This window comes from Mesocricetus auratus, unplaced genomic scaffold (genome assembly GCF_017639785.1).
Source record: "Mesocricetus auratus isolate SY011 unplaced genomic scaffold, BCM_Maur_2.0 Super-Scaffold_15014, whole genome shotgun sequence".
Taxonomy (NCBI): domain Eukaryota; kingdom Metazoa; phylum Chordata; class Mammalia; order Rodentia; family Cricetidae; genus Mesocricetus; species Mesocricetus auratus.
In genome coordinates, this window is record NW_024429186.1 from 35,458,701 (window position 1) to 35,481,916 (window position 23,216).

General features: G+C 39.9%; 1 protein-coding gene across 1 annotated transcript in view; it reads left to right on the forward strand.

The window, feature by feature from the left end:
• The first annotated feature begins 17,280 nt into the window (after positions 1-17,280).
• LOC101841984 (synaptojanin 2 binding protein) overlaps positions 17,281-23,216 on the forward strand; it is a 33,260-nt gene continuing 27,324 nt past the window's right edge. Inside the window, exon 1 of the mRNA XM_005072711.4 lies at positions 17,281-17,474. Coding sequence (XP_005072768.1) covers positions 17,411-17,474 — 64 coding nt within the window. The 5' untranslated portion in view covers positions 17,281-17,410. The remainder of the gene's footprint in view (positions 17,475-23,216) is intronic.

Below are 23,216 nucleotides of genomic sequence, written 5' to 3' on the forward strand. Positions count from 1 at the left end.
TTTTGTGGGAGTCTGGATGGAAAGAACATCAAGAGAAATGCAGACAACAGAGGCCTGGTTTGTGAAGTTTCACAGAGAAGTTTGGGAGTCCCTTAAAGACTATCAGGGCCATTTGATAGTGGATCTGGTCAGCTGGGCCTCTAATTAACATGAGATCAGAACCACTAAAGTAAAACCTTTGCAAGAACAGTGGCTAAAAAAATGAGCTGTGGTCAACGCAGGGTTTCTATTGGTGTAGAGACACCATGACATGACATGTCTTCTAAAGGAAAGCATCTAATTGAGGTGGCTCACTGACAGTTCAGAGGCTCAGTCCACTATCATTATGGTGAGGAGCATGGCAGTGAGAAGGCAGACATGGTTCTGGAGAAGGAGGTGAGAGTCCTACAGCTTTCAGGTCAGAACGTCAACTGAGACACTGGGGGGTATCCTAAGCATAGAAAACCTCAAATCCTGCCCCCAGAGTGAGACACTTCCTCTAACAAGGCCATGCCCACTCCAACAAAGCCACACCTCCTAATAGTGCCACTCCCTATGAGCTTATGGTGACTGATTACATTCAAACTACCACAATCATTGATGCAAAATCTTCTGCAAAGCGTTTCCTCTCAGTCGGCACACAGAAGCCATGGTCCAGAAGGAGCTGAGACTCCATCTCATGCTGGCAACTGAACTCGGTAGTGTAAGAGTCACCCAAATTGTACTGGTTTTGAAGGCATGGAGGGGTCATGGAGCAGAGCTGAGACTTGGCATTGTTTGTCAGGGCTGGAGTCCCTGAAGAGAGATGCCATTCGTGAAGATGGAGCCTCAGCTGCAGGAGAAGGCCCAGGATTGAGGAGGTCATGGAGAGAAGACAAGGCTTGGCACCATGTGGTAGGGTCAAAGTGAGGGGCTAATAATGAAAGCACAGCAGAGCTGCAGGAGGAGACCACAGCACTGTAGAGATGCCAGGGCCAACCGAGAGACAAGCACCAAGGACAGCAGCTGTGGTAGAATGGCCTGAGCCTAGGAGACAAACTACAAGTGCTTGCAGGTGGCAGTTCCCAAAGTGAAGCCAGCTGTCCAAACCCTAAGAATCTGGAGGATCATGAATGGGTCCCAGATACCAAGCACCAAACTTTTTACACTGTCCAATTTCAAGTTTTATTTGAGTGTGACTGTGCATGCCCTGGTTCTTCCTTCTCAGAGGTAGGAAGTATTTAACTTTTTCTTTAGTTTTCTTCTTGCTTTGTCTTACAGGAGCCCACAGGTACACAGACTTTGGATATTTAGAGAAACTCTGGAATTTTAAAGAGGCTTTGAACTTTTGGAGACTGAACATTTAAAGTGTGGAAATTGTTAAAGACTGGGATTTTTAAAAGTTGGAAATGTTTTCCACTGTCATATTAATATTAGCATGACACCATGGGAGGAGCAAGAAAAGTTATGGCTTAATACGTGCCATATTTGTGTGTCAAGTTGACAAGGGGTGGATTATTATGGTTGGTTTTCCTGTCAACTAGACACAGATAGGGTCATCTGGAAAAAGGAAGCATAATTGGGAAAAATGTCTGTGTAATAATTGTCCTGTAGGCAAGTCTGCAAGTCATTTTCTTAAATGATGATGGGTGTGGGAGAGCGCAGCCCATTGTGCTTGGTGCTACCCCTGAGTGGTCCTGAGGTGTATACGAAAGGAAGCTGGGTAAGCTATGGGGAGCAAGCCAGTAAGTCGTGTTCCTCCATGGCCCCCGCATCAGTTCCTGCCCTGACTTCCCTCAGTAATGGACTACTGTCTGGAAGTGTAAGCAAAATAAACCCTTTCTTCTCCAAGTTGCTTTTAGTCATGGTGTTTAATCACAGAAATAGAAAAGTAACTAAGACACTACCTTTGAAATCAGTTTGTCATTATCCACTAAGTAACATTCTAACATTACTAAAAGTAACCTGTTGAAATGGACTGAAAATCTGATTGAGGGAAAGTAGTGTGTTTTTCTAATTTGGAGGAGTAGTGACAGTGGAACCACTGCAGCTAAAATTTCAGGTGTGTAGAATTCACATTAGAATCGCACAGGGTTCTGACAAGCCAACTAGAACCAGACCATGCTGAGGCCTAACATAGGCATCTGATAACCTCAACAAATGTGCCACATCTTCTTACCATCATGCACCAAGCATGAATTAGGTAAATTGTATAATTTCCTAATGGGTTCAGTGGTTTCAAGGCTGGTTTATGAAGTATTAGGAATAAAAGACAAGACCATTACTAGATTATGACTGCTTATTTATAGTTTTAACATAAAGTCACAATCTTATTTGGAAAATCTGGATCCAAGCCTATGACTTTCATCAGAAACCAAAACAAGGTAGCAAAGTGTACTAGTGGCTTGTAGAAAAAGAGGATGCATGGCACATTATGGCAGCAGTGGTCACATTTTTACTGATGCTTGTAAGTGTGTGTTCAACACTGCTACTTTCATTTGCAAGTAGACTGGCTGGAAAGCATAAAACTTATACTTGACTTTTTAGTTCAAAATTTCTTCCATCACATTACTCACATCTAGGTTTACACAGGTCTGGAATCTTCTTCCTAGTAGAGTACAGGTCCAGTTGAGAACATTTTATTGAAAAACTGAGCACAGTCAGGCTGCCTTAGGCTTAAGGGTTTCTGGGTTTCGTCCTTGGAGTAGTTCAGGATTGGAATACTTATCAGATCCCCATGCGTTAAAGTTAGAATTCAACAACAACACAAATCGCAGAAACACTGCAAACTCATGGAAATTGAATAATGAGCAATTGCACCACTCCTGGGTCAAAGAAGAAATAAAAAATAATTTAAAGACTTCCTAGAATTCAATGAGAATGAAGACACAACATACCCAAACTTACAGGAAACTGAAAGCAGTGCTAAGAGGAAAGTTCATAGCACTGAGTGCCCACATGAAGAAACTGGAGAATACTCACACTAGCACATTAACAGCACAACTGAAAACTCTAGAACAAAAGGTCTTAGAGAGAATTGGGATAACAGGAACATACCTAAACATAATAAAAGTTATATACAGCAAACCAACAGCCAACATCAAACTGAATGGAGAGAAACTCAAGGCAATTCCTCTAAAATCAGGAACAAGACAAGGCTGTCCCTTCTCCCCATACCTCTTCAATATTGTACTAGAAGTTCTAGCCAGAGCAATAAGACAGCAAAGGGAGATCAAGGGGATATAAATTGGAAAGAAAGAGGTAAAACTTCCACTATTTGCAGATGATATGAATGTTTACATAAGTGACCCAAAAAACTCTACCAAGGAACTCTTATAGCTGAAAAACACCTTCAGGAAAGTGGCAGGATAAAAGATCAACTCAAGAAAATCAGTAGATCTACTATATACAGACAACAAACAACATAAAATACCTTCGGGTAATGCTAACCAAACAAATGAAAGACCTGTATTGAAAGAACTTTCAGTCTTTTTTTTTTAATTTAGGTTAGAAACAATCTTGTTTCACATGTCAATCCCAGCTCCCTCTCCCTCCCCCATCCCCGCCCTCCCCACCAGGTCCCTCAGTCCCCCACCCAGTCTCCACTCTGATCACCAAGGAGGGTGAGGCCCTCCATGGTGGATCTCCAGTAACTGTCATTTCATCCAGGGAAGGGCCTAGGCCCTCCCCCAAGAGCCCCGGCTGAGAGGGCCTCCCATATTGTGGCATGGGCACTCAAAGTCTATTTGTACGCCAAGGGTAAATGCTACCCAAGGCCCCATAGATTACCTAGACCTCCTCACTGATACCCACATTCAGGGGGTCTGAGTCAGTCCCATGCTTTCCACATGGCCATCAATCTGGAGTCCAAGAGCTTCCCCTTGTTCAGGTCAACTGTTTCTGTGGGTTAAACAAGCCCACTCTTAACTCCTTTGTCCATCAGTTCTCTCTTTCTGACACTGGACTCTAGTTCAGTTCAGTGTTTGTCTGTGGATATCTGCCTCTGCTTTCATCAGTTGCTGGATGAAGGTTCTGTTTCCTAGACTCTCTGACAGTAGTATTGTATGCTGGCACTCCCCTAATTCATGTCTAAAATCCATAAATGAGTGAGTATACACCATGTTTCCCTTTTTGTGTCTGGGTTACCTCACTCAGGATGGTTTCTTCTAGTGCCATCCATTTGCCTGAAAATTTCAAGATTCCATTGTGTTTTTTCTGCTGAATAGTACTCCATTGTGTAAATGTACCACATTTTCTCTATCCACTCTTCAGTTGAGGGGGATCTAGATTGCTTCCAGGTTCTGGCTACTAAAAATAATGCTACTATGAAGATAGTGGAACAGGCATCCTTATTGTATGAATGTGCATCTTTTGGGTATATGCCTAAGAGGGGAATTGCTGGGTCTTGCGGTAGACTGATTCCCATTTTCCTGAGGAATCTCCATACTGATTTCCAAAGTGGCTGTACAAGTCGGCATTCCCACCAGCAGTGTAAGAGTGTTCCCCTCTCCCCACATCCTCTCCTGCATAAACTGTCATTGGTGTTTTTGATTTTAGCCATTCTGACAGGAGTGAGACTGTATCTCAAAGTTGTTTTGATTTGCGTTTCCCAGATGTCTAGGCATGTTGAGCACTTTCTCAAATGTCTATCAGCGATTTTAGTCTCCTTTATTGAAAATTCTCTATTTAGTTCTGTACCCCATTCTTTGATTGGATCCTTTGGTTTTTTGGAGACTTGCTTCTTGAGTTCTTTCTAAATTTTGGAGATCAGCTCTGTGTCAGATGTGGGGTTGGTGAATATCTTTTCCCAATCTGTGGGCTGCTGTTTTATCTTGTTGACTGTGTCCTTTGCCTTACAGAAGCTTTTGTTTCAGGAGCTCCCATTTATTAATTGTCAATCTCAGTGTCTGTGCTACTGGTGTTATGTTCAGAAAGTGGTCTCCTCGGCTAATTCGTTCAAGGGTACCTCCCACTTTCTCTTCTAAGAGGTTCAGTGTGGCTGGATGTATGTTGAGGCCTTTGATCCATTTGGGCTTAAGTTTTGTGCATGGCGATAGACATGGATCTATGCGCATTCTTCTACATGCCTGCATCCAGTTATGCCAGCACCATTTGTTGAAGATGCTTTCTTTTTTCCATTGTATATTTTTAGCTTCTTTGTCAAAAACCAGATGTTCATACATGTATGGGTTAATATCAGGGTGTTCAATTCGATTCCATTGGTCTACCTGTCATTCAATTTGTGCCAATACCAAACTGTTTTCAGGACTACAGCTTTATAATACAGCTTGAAGTCAGGGATGGCGATGTTTCCAGATGTTGCTTTGTTGAATAAGGTTGTTTGGCTATCCAGGGTCTCTTGTTTTTCCACACAAAGTTGATTATTGTTCTTTCAAGGTCTGTGAAGAATTGTGCTGTGATTTTAATGAGGATTGCATTAAATCTGTATATTGCTTTCGGTAAGATTGCCATTTTTCTTATGTTGATCCTACCTATCCAAGAGCACGGGAGATCTTTCCACCTTCTGGTGTTTCTCTGATTTTTTTTCTCAGCCCATTTATCATCTCTATATAGGAGGGATTCTGATTTTTTTAGTTAATCTTGTATCCTGCCACTTTGCTGAAGGTGTTTATCAACTATAACAGTTCCCTGGAGAATTTTTGGGCTACTTATGTAAGCATCTTCAGATAATGAATGTTTGACTTCTTCCTGTCCAATTTGTATCCCCTTGATCTCCTTTTCTTGTTTTATTGCTCTAGCTAGAACTTCAAGTACAATATTGAAGAGCTTTGGAGAGAGTGGACAGCATTTTCTTGTTCCTGATTTTAGAGGAATCACATTGAGTTTCTCTCTATTTAGTTTGATGTTGGCTGTTAGCTTGCTGTAAATTGCTTTTATCATGTTTATGTATGTTCCTTTTATCCCTGATCTCTGCAAGATCTTTATCATGAAGAGGTGTTAAATTTTTTCAAAGGCATTTCAGCATCTAGTGAGATGACCATGTGTGTTTTCTTTTTCAGTTTGTTTATATGGTGGATTGCATTGACAGATTTTGGTATGTTGAACCATCCCTGCATCTCTGGCAGATAGATCCATATCTATCCCCACACACAAAACTTAAGTTCAAATGGATCAACATAAATTCAGTCACATTGAACCTCTTAGAAAAAGTGGGAAGAATCCTTAAACGAGTTGGCACAGGAGGCCCCTTCCTGAACGCAACACCAGTAGCACAGATACTTGAGGCCAAATTGGTCTACAGAATTAGTTCCCGAAAAGCAAGGATTGTTACACAAAGAAGCCTGTCTCAACAAACTAAAAAGACAAAAATCTATATAGTCTTGAGCTGGGTGTGGTGAGGAGCATGGTCTACATAGTAAGCTCCAGGACAGCCAGAGCTATGTAGTGAGACTTTGACTCATCAAACACCAACAACAAAACAAAAGATCTTTCCAGTCTCACTCTAGGTTCAACTGCTTGCAAGTGCTGCTGTTCCCACACAATTCCATTCAGTGGAGAGTTCAACTCTTACTATAGACTCTGGGTCCCTTTAACCTTTCATCCCTGTCGCTCCACATCATTCTTAGTCTTACTGAAATCTACTCATAGGAGCCCCTCCTTCCATCACACCTCCAACCCTTGGGAACTCCACATATTTGTGTGGACAGGCTTTGTGGAAAGTGCAGTGAATGTGCTGAACAGTCTTGCATGACCATATTTGGATGTTCTTAAACTGTATGAGTGCAGAAACATTTCCATTTTTTTGCTTCTCATTTTAGTATCATACACATTTTCATACTGATCCCTAATTCTGTGATAATCTTATTTCTGTGATAGGACTTTGGATGTCCCTTTCCTCTCATCACTTGCACATCTCTCTCATCAGGTAAAGGTTTGATTCTTTGTATCCTTAAAAATATCAACCCTTTCTTTGATCTTTTGTGCCATATATACATATGTATTTGTTACTTCCCATATATTTGTGTTCTAATCTGTTATTTCATTTCTTGAGATTTTTGGTGGCGATAGTCCTGCTTTCTTGTTTGAGACTTCTAGTGAAATCTTTCTCATTTTTAAGTGTGTATACACATTGTTACAATGCTCTTTTCCTCTTTCCACAAATTTTGGTGTGTTGTATTTTCCATTTGGTACATTGTATTTCCACTTTATGTATTATTGACCCAAGAAATTGACTAAGATCAATGTCTTTGTGATTGAGTTTCCTAATAATAATATTAGTTATGTTCCTAAATTTAATCAAGCTAGGATATGTTGAACACTGTAGGGCTGCATTGTACTCCCAAGAGTGTTTGTGAAAAATTGTTCCTTGTTGGTGGCAAATGGTTCAGGGAAGTTTCCAACCCTAGGGGACTTAGAGGTTATAAGAGCTGTCATTTTGTGAAATTAGATTAAACCCCATTGACATGTATATTCTCAAATGGACAAAGGTGGCTCTGGGCATATGGCACTGGGCATGCTAAAGTAGTTCAGTGTAACTGGAACAATGTAAGTCTTCTGTGTGAGGTCAAATTGTTGGTCCCCCATATTGTGAAGCTTCCAAAATTCCTATCCAGGTATCTTCCTAATGCATGAGAAACTGTCATGATGCGTGAAGATGCTGAGGCCCAGGGTTGGAACATTTTTTAAGGATACATTATTGTTCCTGCTATTTGTTTGCCAGCAGCATGCCAGTACTTGGGCATCTCTGCAAAGAATCTTGGGCTCTGGTTCCAAGATATGGCCCCAAGAGTAGAATAATAAACTCCTGGACAATGCTAAGCTTATGGGCCAGAATGCTACCCTCTTATGAGGCACACTATGCTACATTGGTCTTAGCAACAATGATTATGATGAAGTAAGCTGCCTTCCAAAGTAGAAATATGCAAGGAAAGGATGGTAAAATCTTGGATGAGGCCTCTTAGTCCCTTCTTTACTTCTCCATCCTTCACTAATGGTCATATTGACATTGCAGTCCTTCCCATTCATACTTGTGAATACATGCATCAGGAATGCAAAAACGGCAATCTTTTTGTTGTTCTTTAATGAAATTTTATTAATTGTCCATTATGAGTAAGTTAATTTTATGTACTTAATTTACAAAAAAGGAAGCAAATATTAAAAGTACTATAAATGTTAATTTAACAACATGCAATTAAATTCTAGGATTCATTTTCTACATTAAACTTTTTGTTTTTTTTCCTTTAGGAGGGGAGAGGAGGACATGGGGGAGCAGGAAAGTTGTTTCTAATGTAAATAAAAAGGGCAATCTAATTGGCACTTCTTCTCCATACTAGTCATAGCTCAGATCGTTTCCTAGGTATTTCAATGTGCTGATCTAAAGGCTTTTAAATTTTATTTTAACATGTTTTCCATTAACATCATTTCATTATCTCTTTCATCTAATTTGGCCATATTGTACTTTATACAGCTTCTTTTTGAGAAGATTGGTACACACATGCCTCCCCTCCAAAAAATACATAAACCACTGGGTGTAGTGTCACAAGCCTTTAATTTCAGCACTCAGGAGGCAGGGGCAGTTGTATCTGTGTGAGTTCCAGGCCAGTATGTCCTACATAATTAGTTCCAGGACAGCCAGGGCTACACAAAGAAACCCTGTCTCAAGACAAACAAACAAACCCCGAAAACAAAGAAGGTAAACCATTTTAATCATGTTGGACCATGATTATTAAGAACACATTCCAGGAACTGGGGCTCAATGTGGGACAGAAGGATAGAAAAACCTGGCTCACCAATATTGCCTGATCATCAGCCCTGGACTACCTCTATTTGTAGTTCCTATTATGGGAGAAATAATTCTATACTTGCATATAGAATTGGGTGCATACCTCTGTGCTAGGCTTGCTTCGTGATCTGTCTGCAGCCCATTTTGTCAATGTCATCATGCAGACTCTATGTTTCATTCTTTAGTCTCCTGTCACTTCTGATGCCGTTCTTTTTCTCTGAATAGGAGCTCCTATTTCCTATTTTTGACCTTGTTACATATTAAGCTTTCTCACTTAAACACTGTACTACATTAGGGGAAAAAGGCAAGTTATATTACCACCCATCACTCCACATTTTACTACCATTTCTTGAACTCATTTAGTGACTTTTCTTTCACTGCCTTATGTGTTTCTTTTGAAGATGTGTGCTCAGGTAAAAAGAGTGGTATTCTCAGTGCAGAACTGTGGTTTTTATCCCAGTCTGCAAGAAACTTTGGGGGATTTTTTTTTTGCTTTCCAAATCTCCTCATTTGTAACATCTTGTTTTTTTTTTCTTTTCAAAAACATTTTTATTGATTCTCTGAGAATTCCAGAGAATTTTGATCCTTTCCCCATTTGTAGTTGACCTCTTATCTTTTGGCATTCCAGTATCGCTTATTTGTATATTTTTTCAATTTTAATTGCCTCATGAATATTTTATTACCTTTATTCTCTCGTCCTATGAAAGTATTTGGAGGAATGTTACAAGGAAGACACTCAATCTGATTGAGTTTTACGAGTATAAGCATAATTTTGAAATTTTTTTACTTTAAATTTAAATAGTTTGCTTCACATGTCAATATCAGTTCCCCCTCCCTTCCCTCCTCCTGCACCTCTCCCACCATTCCATCCAGCCTCCCACCCTGTCCCCATTTCCTTCCACATAGGGGATATCCAGAGTCTGTCATTTCACTCAGGGCAGGGCCCAGGCACTCCCCTGAGAGTCCAGGCTGAGAGATCATCCCTCTTTGTGTTACGGACACATGAAATCCATTTGTATGCCAGGGATAAATACTGATCTACTGCCCAGGGTCCCATAGGTTGCCCAGGCCTCCTCACTGACTCTCACACTCAGGGGGTCTGGATCAGTCCCATGCTGGCATCCCAGCTGTCGGTCTGGGGTCCAAGAGTTCCCCCTTGTTCAGATCTCTGCTGGTTTTGCCAGCCCATTCTTTGCCAATTTGCTCATCGCTCCTCTCTCTCTGTCACTGGGTTCCATGGGTTCAGTTCAGTGTTTAACTGTGGGTGTTTGCTTCTGCTTCCATCAGTCACTGAATGAAGGTTCTAGGATGGCATATAAGGCACTCCCACCAGCAGTGGAGGAGTCTTCCCCTCTCTCCAGCATAAACTGTCTTTGGTGTTTTTGATTTTGCCATTCTGACAGGAGTAAGATGGTATCTCAGAGTTATTTTGATTTGCATTTCCCTGATGGCTAAGGTTGCTGAGCACTTTCTTAAGTGTCTCTCAGCCATTTTAGACACCCCTATTGAAAATACTCTATTTCTGTACCCCATTTTTTGATTGGATCCTTTGGTTTGTTTGGAGACTTGCTTCTTGAGTTCTTTGTAAATTTTGGAGATTAGCCCTCTGTCAGATGAGGGGTTAGTGAATGTCTTTTACCATTCTGTGGGGTGTCTTTTTGTCTTGTTGACTGTGTCCTTTGCCTTACAGAAGCTTCTGTTTCAGGAGGTCCCATTTATTAATTGTTGGTCTCAGTGTCTGTGTTACTGGTGTTATGTTCAGGAAGCTGTCTCCTGTACCAATTTGTTCAAGGGTATCTCCCATTTTCTCTTCTAACAGGTTCAAGGTAGTTGCATTTATGTTGAGGTCTTTGATACGTTTAGACTTAAGGTTTGTGCAAGGTGATAGACATGGATCTATCTGCAGTCTTCTGCATGCCAATATCCAGTTATGCCAGCACCATTTGTTGAAGATGCTTTCTTTTTTCCATTGTATAATTTTAGCTTCTTAGTCACAAATCAAGTGTCCATAGGTGTGTGGGCTAAAATATCAGGGTTTTCAATTGGCTTGCATTGGTCTACCTGTCTATTTTTGCACCAATACCAATCTGTTTTCAGGACTATAGTTGTATAATAGAGCTTGAAGTCAGGTATGGTGATGCCTCCTGAAGTTCCTTTATTGTATAGGGTTATTTTGGCTATCCTGGGTCTTTTGTTTTTCCATATAAAGTTGATTATTGTTCTTTCAAGGTCTGTAAAAATTTGTGCTGGACTTTGATAGGTATTACATTGGATCTGTAGATTGCTTTTGATAAGATTACCATTTATGTTGATCCTATCAATCCAAGAGCATGGGAGATCTTTCCATTTTCTGGTATCTTCTTTGATTTCCTTCTTTAGAGACTCAAAGTTCTTGATATACAGATCTTTCACTTCTTTGGTTAATGTCATCCCCAGATATTTGATGCTATTTATGGCTATTGTAAAGGGTGATGTTTCTCTGATTTCTTTCTCAGCCTATATATTGTCTGTATATAATAGGGCTACTGATTTTTTTTTTAGTTAACCTCGTATCCTGCCACTTTGCTGAAGGTGTTTATCAGCTCTAGGAGTTCCCTTTCAGAGTTTTTCGGGCCACTTATGTAAACTATCATATCATCTGCAAATAGTGAAAGCTTGGCTTCTTCTTTTCCTATTTATATCCCCTTGATCTCCATTTGTTGTCTTATTGCTCTAGCTAGAACTTCAAGTACAATATTGAAGAGATATGGAGAGAGTGGACAGCCTTGTCTTGTTCCTGATTTTAGAGGAACTGCATTGAGTTTCTCTCCATTTAGTTTGATGTTAGCTATTGGTTTGCTGTATATTGCTTTTATTATGTTCAGGTATGTTCCTGTTATCTCTGATCTCTCTAGGACCTTTATCATGAAGGGGTGCTGGATTTTGTCAAAGGCTTTTTCAGCATCTAGTGAGATGATCATGTGGTTTGTCTTTTGCAGTTTGTTTATATGGTAAATTACATTGATAGATTTTCATATGTTGAACCATCCCTGCATTCCTGGGATGAAGGCTACTTGATCATGGTGGATGATTTTTCTGATGTATTTTTGGTTTCTATTTGCCAGTATTTTATTGAGTATTTTTGCTTCGATGTTCATGAGGGAAATTGGTCTATAGTTCTTTTTCTTAGTTGTGTCTTTGTGTGGCTTGGGTACCAAGGTAATTGTAGCCTCGTAAAAAGAGTTTGGCAGTGAGCCTCCTACTTCTATTGTGTGGAACACTTTGAGGAGTATTGGAATTAGCTCTTCTTTGAATTTCTGGTAGAATTCTGCACTGAAGCCATCTGAGCCTGGGCTTTTTTTGGTTGGGAGACTTTTAATGACTGCTTCTGTTTCGTTAAAGGTTATAGGTCTGTTTAGATTGTTTATCTGTTCTTGATTTAGTTTTGGCAAGTGATATCTATTAAGGAAATTGTCCATTTCCTTTAAATTTTCCAATTTTATGGAGTACAGGTTTTCAAAGTATGCCCTGATGATTCTCTGGATTTCCTCAGTGTCCGTTGTTAAGTCCTCCTTTTCATTTCTGATTTTGTTAATTAGTGTGCTCTCTCTCTCTGTCTTTTGGTTACTTTGGACAAAGATTGATCTATCTTGTTTATTTTCTCAAAGAGCCAACTCTTTGTTTCATAGATTCTTTGTAATATTTTCCTGGTTTCTACTTGATTGATTTCAGCCCTCAATTTGATTATTTCCTGGCATCTACTCCTCCTGGGTGAGTTTGCTTCTTTTTGTTCTAGAGCATTCAGCTGTGCTATTAATTCTCTAGTGTGACTGTTCTCCAGGTTCTTCATGTGGGCACTCAGTGCTATGAATTTTCTTCTCAGCACTGTTTTCAGAGTGTCCCATAAGTTTGGGTATGTTGTGTCTTCCTCCTCATTGAATTCCAGGAAGTCTTTAATTTCTGTTTTTATTTCTTCCTTTACCCAGGGATGGGGCAATTGTGCATTATTCAATTTCATGACTTTATAGGGCTTCTGCTATTTGTGTTATTGTTGAAGTCTAATTTTAAAGTATGGTGGTCTGTTAAGATACAGGGGATTATTCCAATTTTTTGTATCTGTGGATGTTTGCTATGTTTCCTATCATATGTGGTTGATTTTAGAGAAGGTTCTATGTGGCGCCGAGAGGAAGGTATATCCTTTTGTGTTTCAGTGGAATGTTCTATAGATGTCTGTTAAACCCAGTTGGGTCATAACTTCTATTACTTCTTTTGTTTCTTTGTTAAGTTTCTGTCTGGAGGTCCTGTCTAGCAGTGAGAGCGGAGTGTTGAAGTCTCCTACTATTAATGTGTGAGATTTTATGTGTGATTTGAGCTTTAGTAATGTTTCTTTCACGAATGTGGGTGCCTTTGTATTTGGGGCATAGATGTTCAAAATTGAGACTTCCTCCTGATGGATGTTTCCTTTGATGAATATGAAATGTCCTTCTTCATCTCTTTTGATTGATTTTAATTTAAAGTCCAATTTGTTAGATATTAGGATTGCTAAACCAGCTTGTTTCTTGGGTCTGTTTGATTGGAAAATGTTTTCCCAACCCTTTACTCTGAGGTAACGTCTGTCTTTGACATTGAGATGTGTTTCTTGTATGCAGCAGAAGGATGCGTTCTGTCTTCCTATCCATTCTGCTAGTCTGTGTCTTTTTATAGGCTAGTTGAGACCATTGATGTTGAGGGATATTAATGACCATTGATTGATTTTTCTTGTTTGTGCTTGATTTATTGGTAGTGGTGTTATTGTGTTTAGGTTCTCCTTTTTCTTTTGGTTTTTGGTAAAGTGCAATTACCTATTGCCTATGTCTTTGTGAGTGTAGTTATCTTCGTTGGGTCTAGGCTTTCCTTTCAGCACTTTCTGTAGAGCTGGATTCATGGATACGTATTGTTTAAATCTGGCTGTGTTGTGGAATATTTTGTTTTCTCCATCTATAATTCAAAGCTTTGCTGGATATATTAATCTGGACTGGCATCCTTGTTCCCTTAGCGTTTGTAGGATATTTGTCCAGGATCTTCTGGTTTTCATAGTTTCTATTGAGAAGTCGGGTGTAATTCGAATAGGTCTGCCTTTATGTTACTTGGCCTTTTTCTTTAGCTGCTCTTAATATTTTCTCTTTATTCTGTAGGTTTGATGTTTTGATTATTATATGGTGAGGTTACTTCTTTTTCTGGTCCAACCTATTTGGTGCTCTGAATGTTTCTTGTATTTTTATAGGCATATGCTTCTTTAGGTTAGGGAAGTTTTCTTCTATGATTTTGTTGAATATGCTTTCTGTACCTTTTAACTGTATTTCTTCACCTTCTTCTATACCTATTATTCTCAGGTTTGGCTTCTTCATGGTGCCCCATATTTCCCAGATATTTTGTGTTAGGGATTTGTTGGTTTTGAGATTTTCTTTGGTTGATGACTGTATATCCTCTAATGAGTCTTCAACTCTTGATATTCTCTCTTCTATCTCTTGTATTCTATTGGTGATACTTGCATCTGTAGTTCCTGATCATTTACCCAGCTTTTCTACTTCCAGCATCCCCTCATTCTGTGTTTTCTTTATTGTTTCTATTTCAGCTTTCAATCCTTCAACTGTTTGAGTTGTTTCCTTCATTTGTTTGTTTGTTTTTTCTTGGTACTCTTTAGATTCTTTAAGAGATTTGTTTATTTCTTGAATTTTTGGTTTGTCTTTTCCTCTATTTCATGTATTTTTGTTTGTTTTTTTCTTCTGTTTCTTTAAGGGATATTCTCATTTCCTCTTTGAGGGTCTCTATCATCTTCATAAAATAATTTTTAAGGTCTGTCTCCTCTGCTTCATCTATGTTGTGTTTTTTAGGTCTTGCTGGCTTTGGGTCTCTAGATTCTGTTGGAGTTATGTTGGTCTTTGTATTGCTGAGTGAGCTCTTTAGTCTTCTTCCTATTTCTTCTTCCAGTGGGTGCAGGTGGGGTCTTTCTGTCTCCACTGGTCTCTGTCTTTCCTGAAGGTGAATCTGGGGATGCAGGAGCGTGAGGTCTGGAAAGACTGAAGCCTTTCCCGAAGCTGGGGACGCAGGAGTGTGGGGTCTAGAAGGACTGATGCCTTTCCTGTGTGGTGGATCCTCTGGATGCCAGGAGCGGGCCCCCAGAAGATTGAGGGAGTCAATTTTGAAATTTTCACTTTAGAGCTGGGCAGTGGTGGTGCACGCCTTTAATCTCAGCACCCAGAAGGCAGAGGCGGATCTCTGATTTTGAAGCCAGCCTGGTCTATGGACTAATTTCCCACAACAGCCAGTGCTACACAGAGAAACCCCGTCCTCTAAAACCAAAACTAAAAAAACAAAACAAACAAACAAAAAATGAAAATTTGCTTAATTGAAGTATTCAAAGTTTAAGAAGCTATTATCACTTCATTTTATAGATGGAGAAACAGAGTTTGGAGATGTTAGATTATTCCTCTAAATCAGCTAAATGGAAGAGCAGTAACTGAATGCTGAGGTAAGCCTAGTAGGCATCATTAGGGTCCTTTCCATTCTTCATTTTCTGTTTGGGTGAATGAATTAGAGATCTTCATGTCAGTGTTTCGGGGTAGAGTTAAAGGAGGTACAGACCTCTAATGTTACCCTCAGTAACCTGAACAGTTCCCTAGAATGTTAAGGACTCAGTGTGGGCCAAACCAGAATTCTTGGCTTTCATAATGACAACCAATCTCAAGCAGAGGTGACAGTTGTACTAAAGCAGTTTTAATTCATGCTTATGATGAGGATTAGGAAACGACACACTCAGAAGAAAATAAGGCACAGTGGAGAGCATGGATATGGGCTTCTCAGAAGTATTTGTGCTCATTGCTTTTGCAGTAGTCATGTGAGATTTACGTGCAGTTTGAAGTTACTATCTTACTACTATTTGATTGAAGAGGGGCCCCTGACAGGACTATAATCCACAGAGTAGGGGTGTAGTCCTACAAACATAAAGGATGGTAGAATATATTTCTGTAGACAAAATTACATTTGGTTTGAGATTCTCAAGCAATTTTTATTTTATTTTATTTTTGGTTTTACGAGACAGGGTTTCTCTGTTTTGGAGGCTGTCGGTCCAGCCTGACCTCGAACTCACAGAGATCAGCCTGCCTCTGCCTCCTGAGTGCTGGGATTAAAGGCGTGCACCACCAACGCCCGGCTCTCAAGCAATTTTTAGACAAAGGAATGAGGCCCTGCCCAGGGCCATACACACTGAGATCCGAAGCTTGGGCCATTGCCAATTTTTCATACAATATTTATGCAGAAAATAAATATTAATTACATGTCAGCAGCCTTTACAGCAAATGTTAATTATAATACAGTCCTTGCTCATCAGGCAAGAGGTTTTACTCAGACTCTGAGATGATACCCCTCCTCCCATGTCTCATAGGTTCCGTCTTCATATCCTGTCTCATTCATATAGAATCTACCTCTGACTTGTTTTGATTAATTAACAGTGGTTGCTGGCTTGATTTTTAACTGTAAGGTTGAATACTTTTATGCTGACTATGCACTCTTCGATTCTCTAACACCTCCAATAACCAATCCCTCTTGTCACTTATACACATTTAGGGTCACCTTCCTGGTTCCTAAGGCTTTTTATATGTTTTGATCCTTGAAAGTTCCTTCAACTTCTGGAATGTCCTATCTCAAAAGTCAAGATGGTCAGGAATGTCATATCTTAAGTCCTTCAATCATTTTGTCAAAAAGAAATGACATTCCCCCCTCCCACCCTTGCCCCCTCCCCCGCTTTGGAGTATTTTTCTTGAGTAAGCCTATAACTTAATTAATTCCCTCTCTATATCTTTGTATGTATACACATTTCTTATGTTTGTGCTAAAGACACAAACCAGGAATATATACATCTTTTTAGAAATTAAGCACAGTATCTTGTCAGCTGTAAACCAGGAAATCTTTTCCTTAAGATCTGTGATGTAAATTTCAAGGAAGATGGTGCTTCATTTTCCTGTCATGTGTGTCAGTGTAGGTGCCTTGCTTTAAGCAGTGAACACCTGCCACACACACACACACACACACACACACACACACACACACACACACACACGAGAGGGGGGGCAAGGGAGGAAGGGAGGTTTTATTTTTCCCTCTTTGGATAAATTCTATTAACACAGAGTGAACCGCCAACGAATGAACATGACACCGTGTTTTCTTTTTACACTTGCATGTATTGGACTGTGCCTATACCACACAAAAGGAAGAATTTTCTGCCCAAATATGCAATCTCACCAGTAGTTTTCCCGTGATGCCTTTCCCAGTGTGGTTTGAGGCTCATGAGATAAAATCCTCCTTCTGTTTCTTTCTTTACGTTCGTGGATATTTTGGGATTTTATTTAAAATATCAACAGTGTCACTCTAATTATGACCCATAACTTTATTACCCTCTTTCTGAGCCCTCCTTCCCACATGCTTTCCCACGGCAGGTGAGCATTGTACCTTACTCTTGGCACCCCAATAACGGCCTTGGGAATGGGACTAGGCAATGGAAAACGCTGGTGGGCGCGGAGAACCACCATTCCCAGCATCCTTCGCGCTCCCAGTGCCCGCGGCTTCCTCTTCCGGTCCTACGGCTGAGGAAACTGTAAAAGCTATGCTGGGGACGCGGCGCGGAGCTTGATTCACCTTCACTTGCGCGGAGCACCAGCTGACCCCGGGCTTCCGCCCGGTGAACCGTCAGACATGAACGGACGGGTGGATTATTTAGTTACGGAGGAAGAGATCAACCTGACGAGAGGAGCCTCGGGTAGGCGCGGGACGTGGAGGGAGGCACTGCTGAGCTCGTTGGTTTTGCGGAGCCGGGCTTACCTGGCTGGAGAGCAGGCCGGCCCGACCGAGTTGCTTCCAAGAAAGCTGTCGGGCACGGCGAAAGAGTCCATTGGCATCCTTTGTTAGCTAGATAACGGACCCTGGGACTCTGCCTCACAACCCAGTGGAAGTATCGCAGGCATTTAGGGCCAGGCAGGGTTTCTATCTGCTGGTGGTAATAGAAAAGTCTAGACAAATGCCCGCTGTTTAGACAGCTTGTAGTGGACGCCACATCCGTTATTCAGTTACCTGCATCATCCTTGTTTATCACATCAATAAACGGCGTGGTTTTCTGAATGCATAGCAATTTCCCTGGTGCTAGGACTCTGTCTGCATTTCTGGGAAATTAATTCACAGTGTCAACTGGACTGCTAAAGCAGGAGGATACCAACTACAGAAACTTCCAGACCTAGCGCCACCCCAGAATTATTTGGGCTTGTTTTGTTTTTACTTTTTTTTTAAATAAGCGAGTTATTTTTAGGGATTTAGATTCAGTATGGATTAAACAATTCTTTAAACACTAAGTGTGATTCTGACAGGAAAATTCCCACTCAGCCCTGCTGTGCGGTCTTCCTCACCGCTGCTCATGGCCCGGACTAGCCTTTTAACATTACTACATAGTGCCATTTTCTCCCTTGAATTTTGTTGTTTTCTTTATGGCTGCAACATTTTAGGTTTTGGGTTAACTACTTATGACCAAGTTTTTATCTAGCATCTTACTGGTTGTTGTTTTTCTGTCTGGTTGGTTTTAATTTATTGGCAGAGTAATTTAACTGATGTATGCTATAGGTTCTTGTCTGTAGAGTAGAGATGGGTATGAAGTGCATTGTGTTTGACGTATAGTGTCAGGATGAAGCCAGTTACTCCCTGGAAAATATTTAGAACATTGTCTTGACATATGGTAAGCAGTGTGTATTTGCTGTTATTGTTATCATTAGTGAATGAATGGCTAGACTGGCTCCAGTAAGTTCTGCTAAATACAGTATTCCAAGAGTTGAATAAATCATTGGTTACTGTGCATTTCTATTCTACTTAGAGTACTCTGTCAACTTTTCTCATCTGGAAGTTTGCAGTAACTTAACCACTACTGATAGATTATTCTGTATAAAGCACAACTTTCAGAATTAGTCATACTTTTTGTCTTCCTGTTAGGAAGAAATTGGAAGTTGGTCTTATTTATGGGCACTTACATGGTAAGGTCTGAGTAGTTCATCAGTGCCTGTTTGCCCAGTGAGGAGGTTGAGAACCTGGTAGCTACTCAGTCCATGAAGCTGAATGCCTCAGCAGACCCAACCTGTTGATGTAGGAGGATTCCTGGAGAGCCACTGGCCTTTAGTCCATATTGGAAGACACTGGGTTCTGGTAGCAGGGAAGAATTGTTGCAGCAACAAGGCAGCAGCAATAGGATAGATGGACTCAAGCAACTGGGTGATTAAACTCACCAGGGAAGTGTAAAGGAACTAAGGCTTTAAAAAGCAAGCTTTCCCCCTTGGAGTGCATATTCAAGGTATTGCCTACAGTTTAGGGTGGGTCTTTTTACTTGAAATAACCTGATCTAGAAAACTTCTAATATGTTTGTTTATGGCTAGTCTCTTAGTTGATTCCAGATCTAGTAATATTGCAAACCCAATATTAACCATCACAGGGATACAAATCATTGAACTTCCTAGGAAAAAGTAGTTACTAATTTGGGATTGAATTAGGCAGAAACAATCATTGGAAACTTGTTTGTTCAGTAAATGAGAAAAAATTTACCACTTTCCCGAGCTCGTTCTTGGTCTGTGGTGCTTTTGGTCTCAAGAGTCTTCATGGTGACATCATGAAGATACACAGGGAAGAAGTTAGCCATTGCCACTAAAAACTTGGGGGTAATTTTGGTAGTGCCATAGGAGTCTTTCTGTCCACAGGAGAAATATGAGAAGCCTCTGATTCTAAGTATAGGATTCCACATATAGGCAACATTGTCTGGTTTAATTAATTGGGTGAGTATGTGTATGACATGAATCTTAGATATCTGCAGTTTTGTAAGGCAATTGAACCTACTGAAAAGAGAGACAAATCCACAGTCATGGGAAAATCGCAACAATGAAATGACTGTCTAAGGAGTGAAAAGGAAATGGCATGTAGTGTGCCCTTTGTCCTGTGCTTACTTCCTCATCATTGTAAGGAATGTCTTGGCAGTCTTTGACTTCAGAAGGCTGTTTTGCTTTTGTACTTGGGCTCATTCCTCATGTTACTTTAAATTATCTCTGTCATTTTAAAAAAGATGTCTAAAATTTTTATCTGAATGAGTGTTTTGCCTGTATTAGTATGTATACCATAAATGCGCCTTGCCTGGTACTCACAGAAGCCAGAGAGAGTGCTAAGAAGTCTGGAACTAAAATTGTAGGTGGTTGTGAGCTATATGAGTGGGTACTGGGAAATGAGTCCAGGTCCTCTGCAATAGCAGCAAATGCTCTTACCTGCTGAGCTATTTCTCTGGCCCCCAAGTTTCTGCCAGGTTTTGATTGGCTGGTGATCTAAAGAATTGTTGAAGGCAGTAGTCATAATCTCATGTTTCAAAGGTTGAACAGTTTATTTTTATCCTTTATGAACAAGTTCAGCTTGGTTGTACTTGAAGGATCTCACTTTTTTCTATATCACATTTAGAAATCTTAAAGTTGTGCAGATTCATAACTCTAAGCAATATGACAAGAGTAATCTAACTTTCATTTTCTGTACCAGAGATTGAGCACAGAGGCAGTTCTACTGCAACTGAGAATTATTAGGGTCCACTATTCGGGCATAAGGACTCAGCGAGTTTCAGCAAGTTACTCGCAATCTGCCATCTTCATAGATGAAGGAAGAGACAGTCCATTTCCTTACAGTCTTTAGAGGCCTTTCAAGGGAAGGGATGGTTAACACAATACTTTAATAACGAATAAGTAAGGAAGTATCTTTCTAGAAGTATGCTAAGTACTATATATTTTGTACTTGTATTTTATATTTTGTCCTGTTTAAACGAGTCTCTGTTTATAGTTACATAGGCTTATTTTAATTCTTATAGATCCCCTAAATGGTAGGTATTTAATCTATACTATTAGGTTGAGAGGAAAGTTAAACACTTGCTCAAGAGCTAAGGCCAGTAAGATTCAGAAGATTCTACTCTAGGTCTGTTGATTCTACTGAACTAGACATTACCACCCACCACAGTACCTAAGAAGTTAATTGCTAACCTTCCCCCTGGCTTTTATTTTGTTATAACATGCCTTATTCTCTAGAGGGATTTGATGCATGCAAAAATAACTTGCAAAATCCATTGTGGAAAGATTTTTGGTAGATCTGCAGGCACATTGAGGTGAGAACCTGAAAACAGAACATTACACATTAGTGCTTCCCCTAACCACTAACTGCAGTTGCTAACAGTTTTCTGATTTGTTCCTTCCCACATCTGTTAAATAGACTTGAGACTATAAAGCTATATCTTTGCTCTGTTTTCTCTGGCTATAGAAAATTTAGCCCTTTATAGAATTTATAATGCAATAGAGACATAGTATTCACATGCACAGGGTTAAACCTCATTTCATATGTTCATGTGGTTAAGGACTGTGAGGGTATATATGTAGCAGGAAGGCAAAGGCAGAGGGATGTGTGGGAGAGTATGCTAGCCTGACCCTGTGTTGCTTTGTTCATTACTGTGGCAAAATGCCGACAAAAATAGTTTAAGGAAGGAAGGGTATATTTTGGTTTATAGTTTGAGGCAGGAAAGGCCCAACAGCAAGAACTTGGGGTGGCTGGTCACACTCCCTCCACAGTTAGAAGGGAGAAAGAAGAATGCGGGTGTTCTGTTCATTTTTTTTCCTTTTTGTTCAGTCTAGATCCCAGGTCATAGAGTTGGGTCTACCTCCATTCAGGACAAGTCTTCCTTTCTGTTAAGGTTTCCAGGAACACTCTCATATATATGGCCAGAAGTTTGCTTCCTAGGTGATTTAAAATACAATCGGCAATAAAGATAAACTATTCTAGACGCCATACTGGAAAAAGTCAAAATGTGGAGTTAAGGGCCCTTCTGATAGTTTAGAGGGTTGAACTTAGTGGCTTTACAGAAAGGACAGTTCTTTAGTGCCAGAATCAGGGGTCAAGATTGCTTTAGCCATAAGAGCAAGAAGAAAATTAGTAAAATATATTTCTAAGAGATCAGTGCATTAACCAGTCTGGATATAGGAGAACTTTTGTTCAGGAGATTCAAGAGTGAAATTGCCAGGATAAGTAGAGATTGAATTGTGACGAATATTCAGTGTAACTGTGGAATCCACCTTTCCTGTAGATTCAATCTTAATATCTTCTTCTTCCTATCCATTGGTTAAGATCCAGCCTAGGAATCGTCTCTGGAAGAAGCTGCCTTATTATCAATAATGTATATGAGTTCTAGATTGCCATTCATATATTGCCAAAGCCCTCTGTCCAATAAGGAACAGGTAGAATGATTATCTACATTTTATAAATGAGGAAATCTTGAACTCTCTTGTCACACAGCTCTCTGGGGCAGATTTGGATTGTGTGGAATGAAAATCCTAGCTAAATACTATAGGTTTGGTCCTCATTATTTGCTTTTTTGCATGTATCTTATTTCTGTACTTCACTCCAAAGCATCCTCCTCCTCCTCCTCCTCCTCCTCCTCTTCTTCTTCTTCTTCTTCTTCTTTTAAAGAACATATATTTCACTGGGTATGGTAGTGCATACCTTTAATCTCAGCATTTGGGAGGCAGAGGCATAGGCAGTCAGATCTCTGTGAGTTCAAATCCAGTCTGGTCTACATAATGAATTTTGGGCTAGTCAGTGCAAGGTAGTGAGACGTTGTCTAAACAACACAATTGTTAGAAAAAGAGCATATATTTTATTTTTTTTGTTTTCCTAGTGATTTATTTAGTTTGTCACACAAAGTGGTTAGTGAGTACAATTACCAAACTGATAGATGTAGAATACTGAAATGGGATGCTTTTTAAGAGAACTACTAATACTGCTGTTCAGCTTTCAAAGTCACACAGTGATCTTCACTAGATACAGTTAGGAAAAATGGAAGGGTTGGATGTAAGCTGTTATTACGATGGCCAGGAAACAGCTAAGGTGTTATAAACAAGAGGAAGGAATAGCTGGAGAGCCCTGCAAAAGAGAAAATTGAGATTATGTTAAGGATCAGATCTAAGAAATAATTCTTAAGAAAAATGGTAAAGTTAACTGGACGGTGGTGGTCTACACCTTTAATCCCAATACTCGGGAGGCAGCGGCAGGTGGATCTATATGCTTTCAAGGCCAGCCTGGTCTACAAAGCTACAAAGAGAAACTCTGTCTTGAAATTATGTGTGTGTGTATATATATATATATATATATATATATATGCATATAAAGTAAACAATGAAAAATGGTTAAGTAGTATAACTAGGCATTATTTGGGGTAAATAGAAAAGCAAGCTGTTTGTGATGCTAAATTATAGAAACATTTTATTAAGGAAACAAGTGGCCAGTGTTTATATTTGATTAAATGCAATATCAAAGGAAATAGAATCAGAATTGTTACTTTCACAGGATTAAAAAAATGAAACTGTATTCATTATGTATCTACATTATGATTTGGAATTGCAAATACTATAATGCAGATCAAGAAATCATCTCTGGTTCTAATAGTTTTGCAGTACAATAG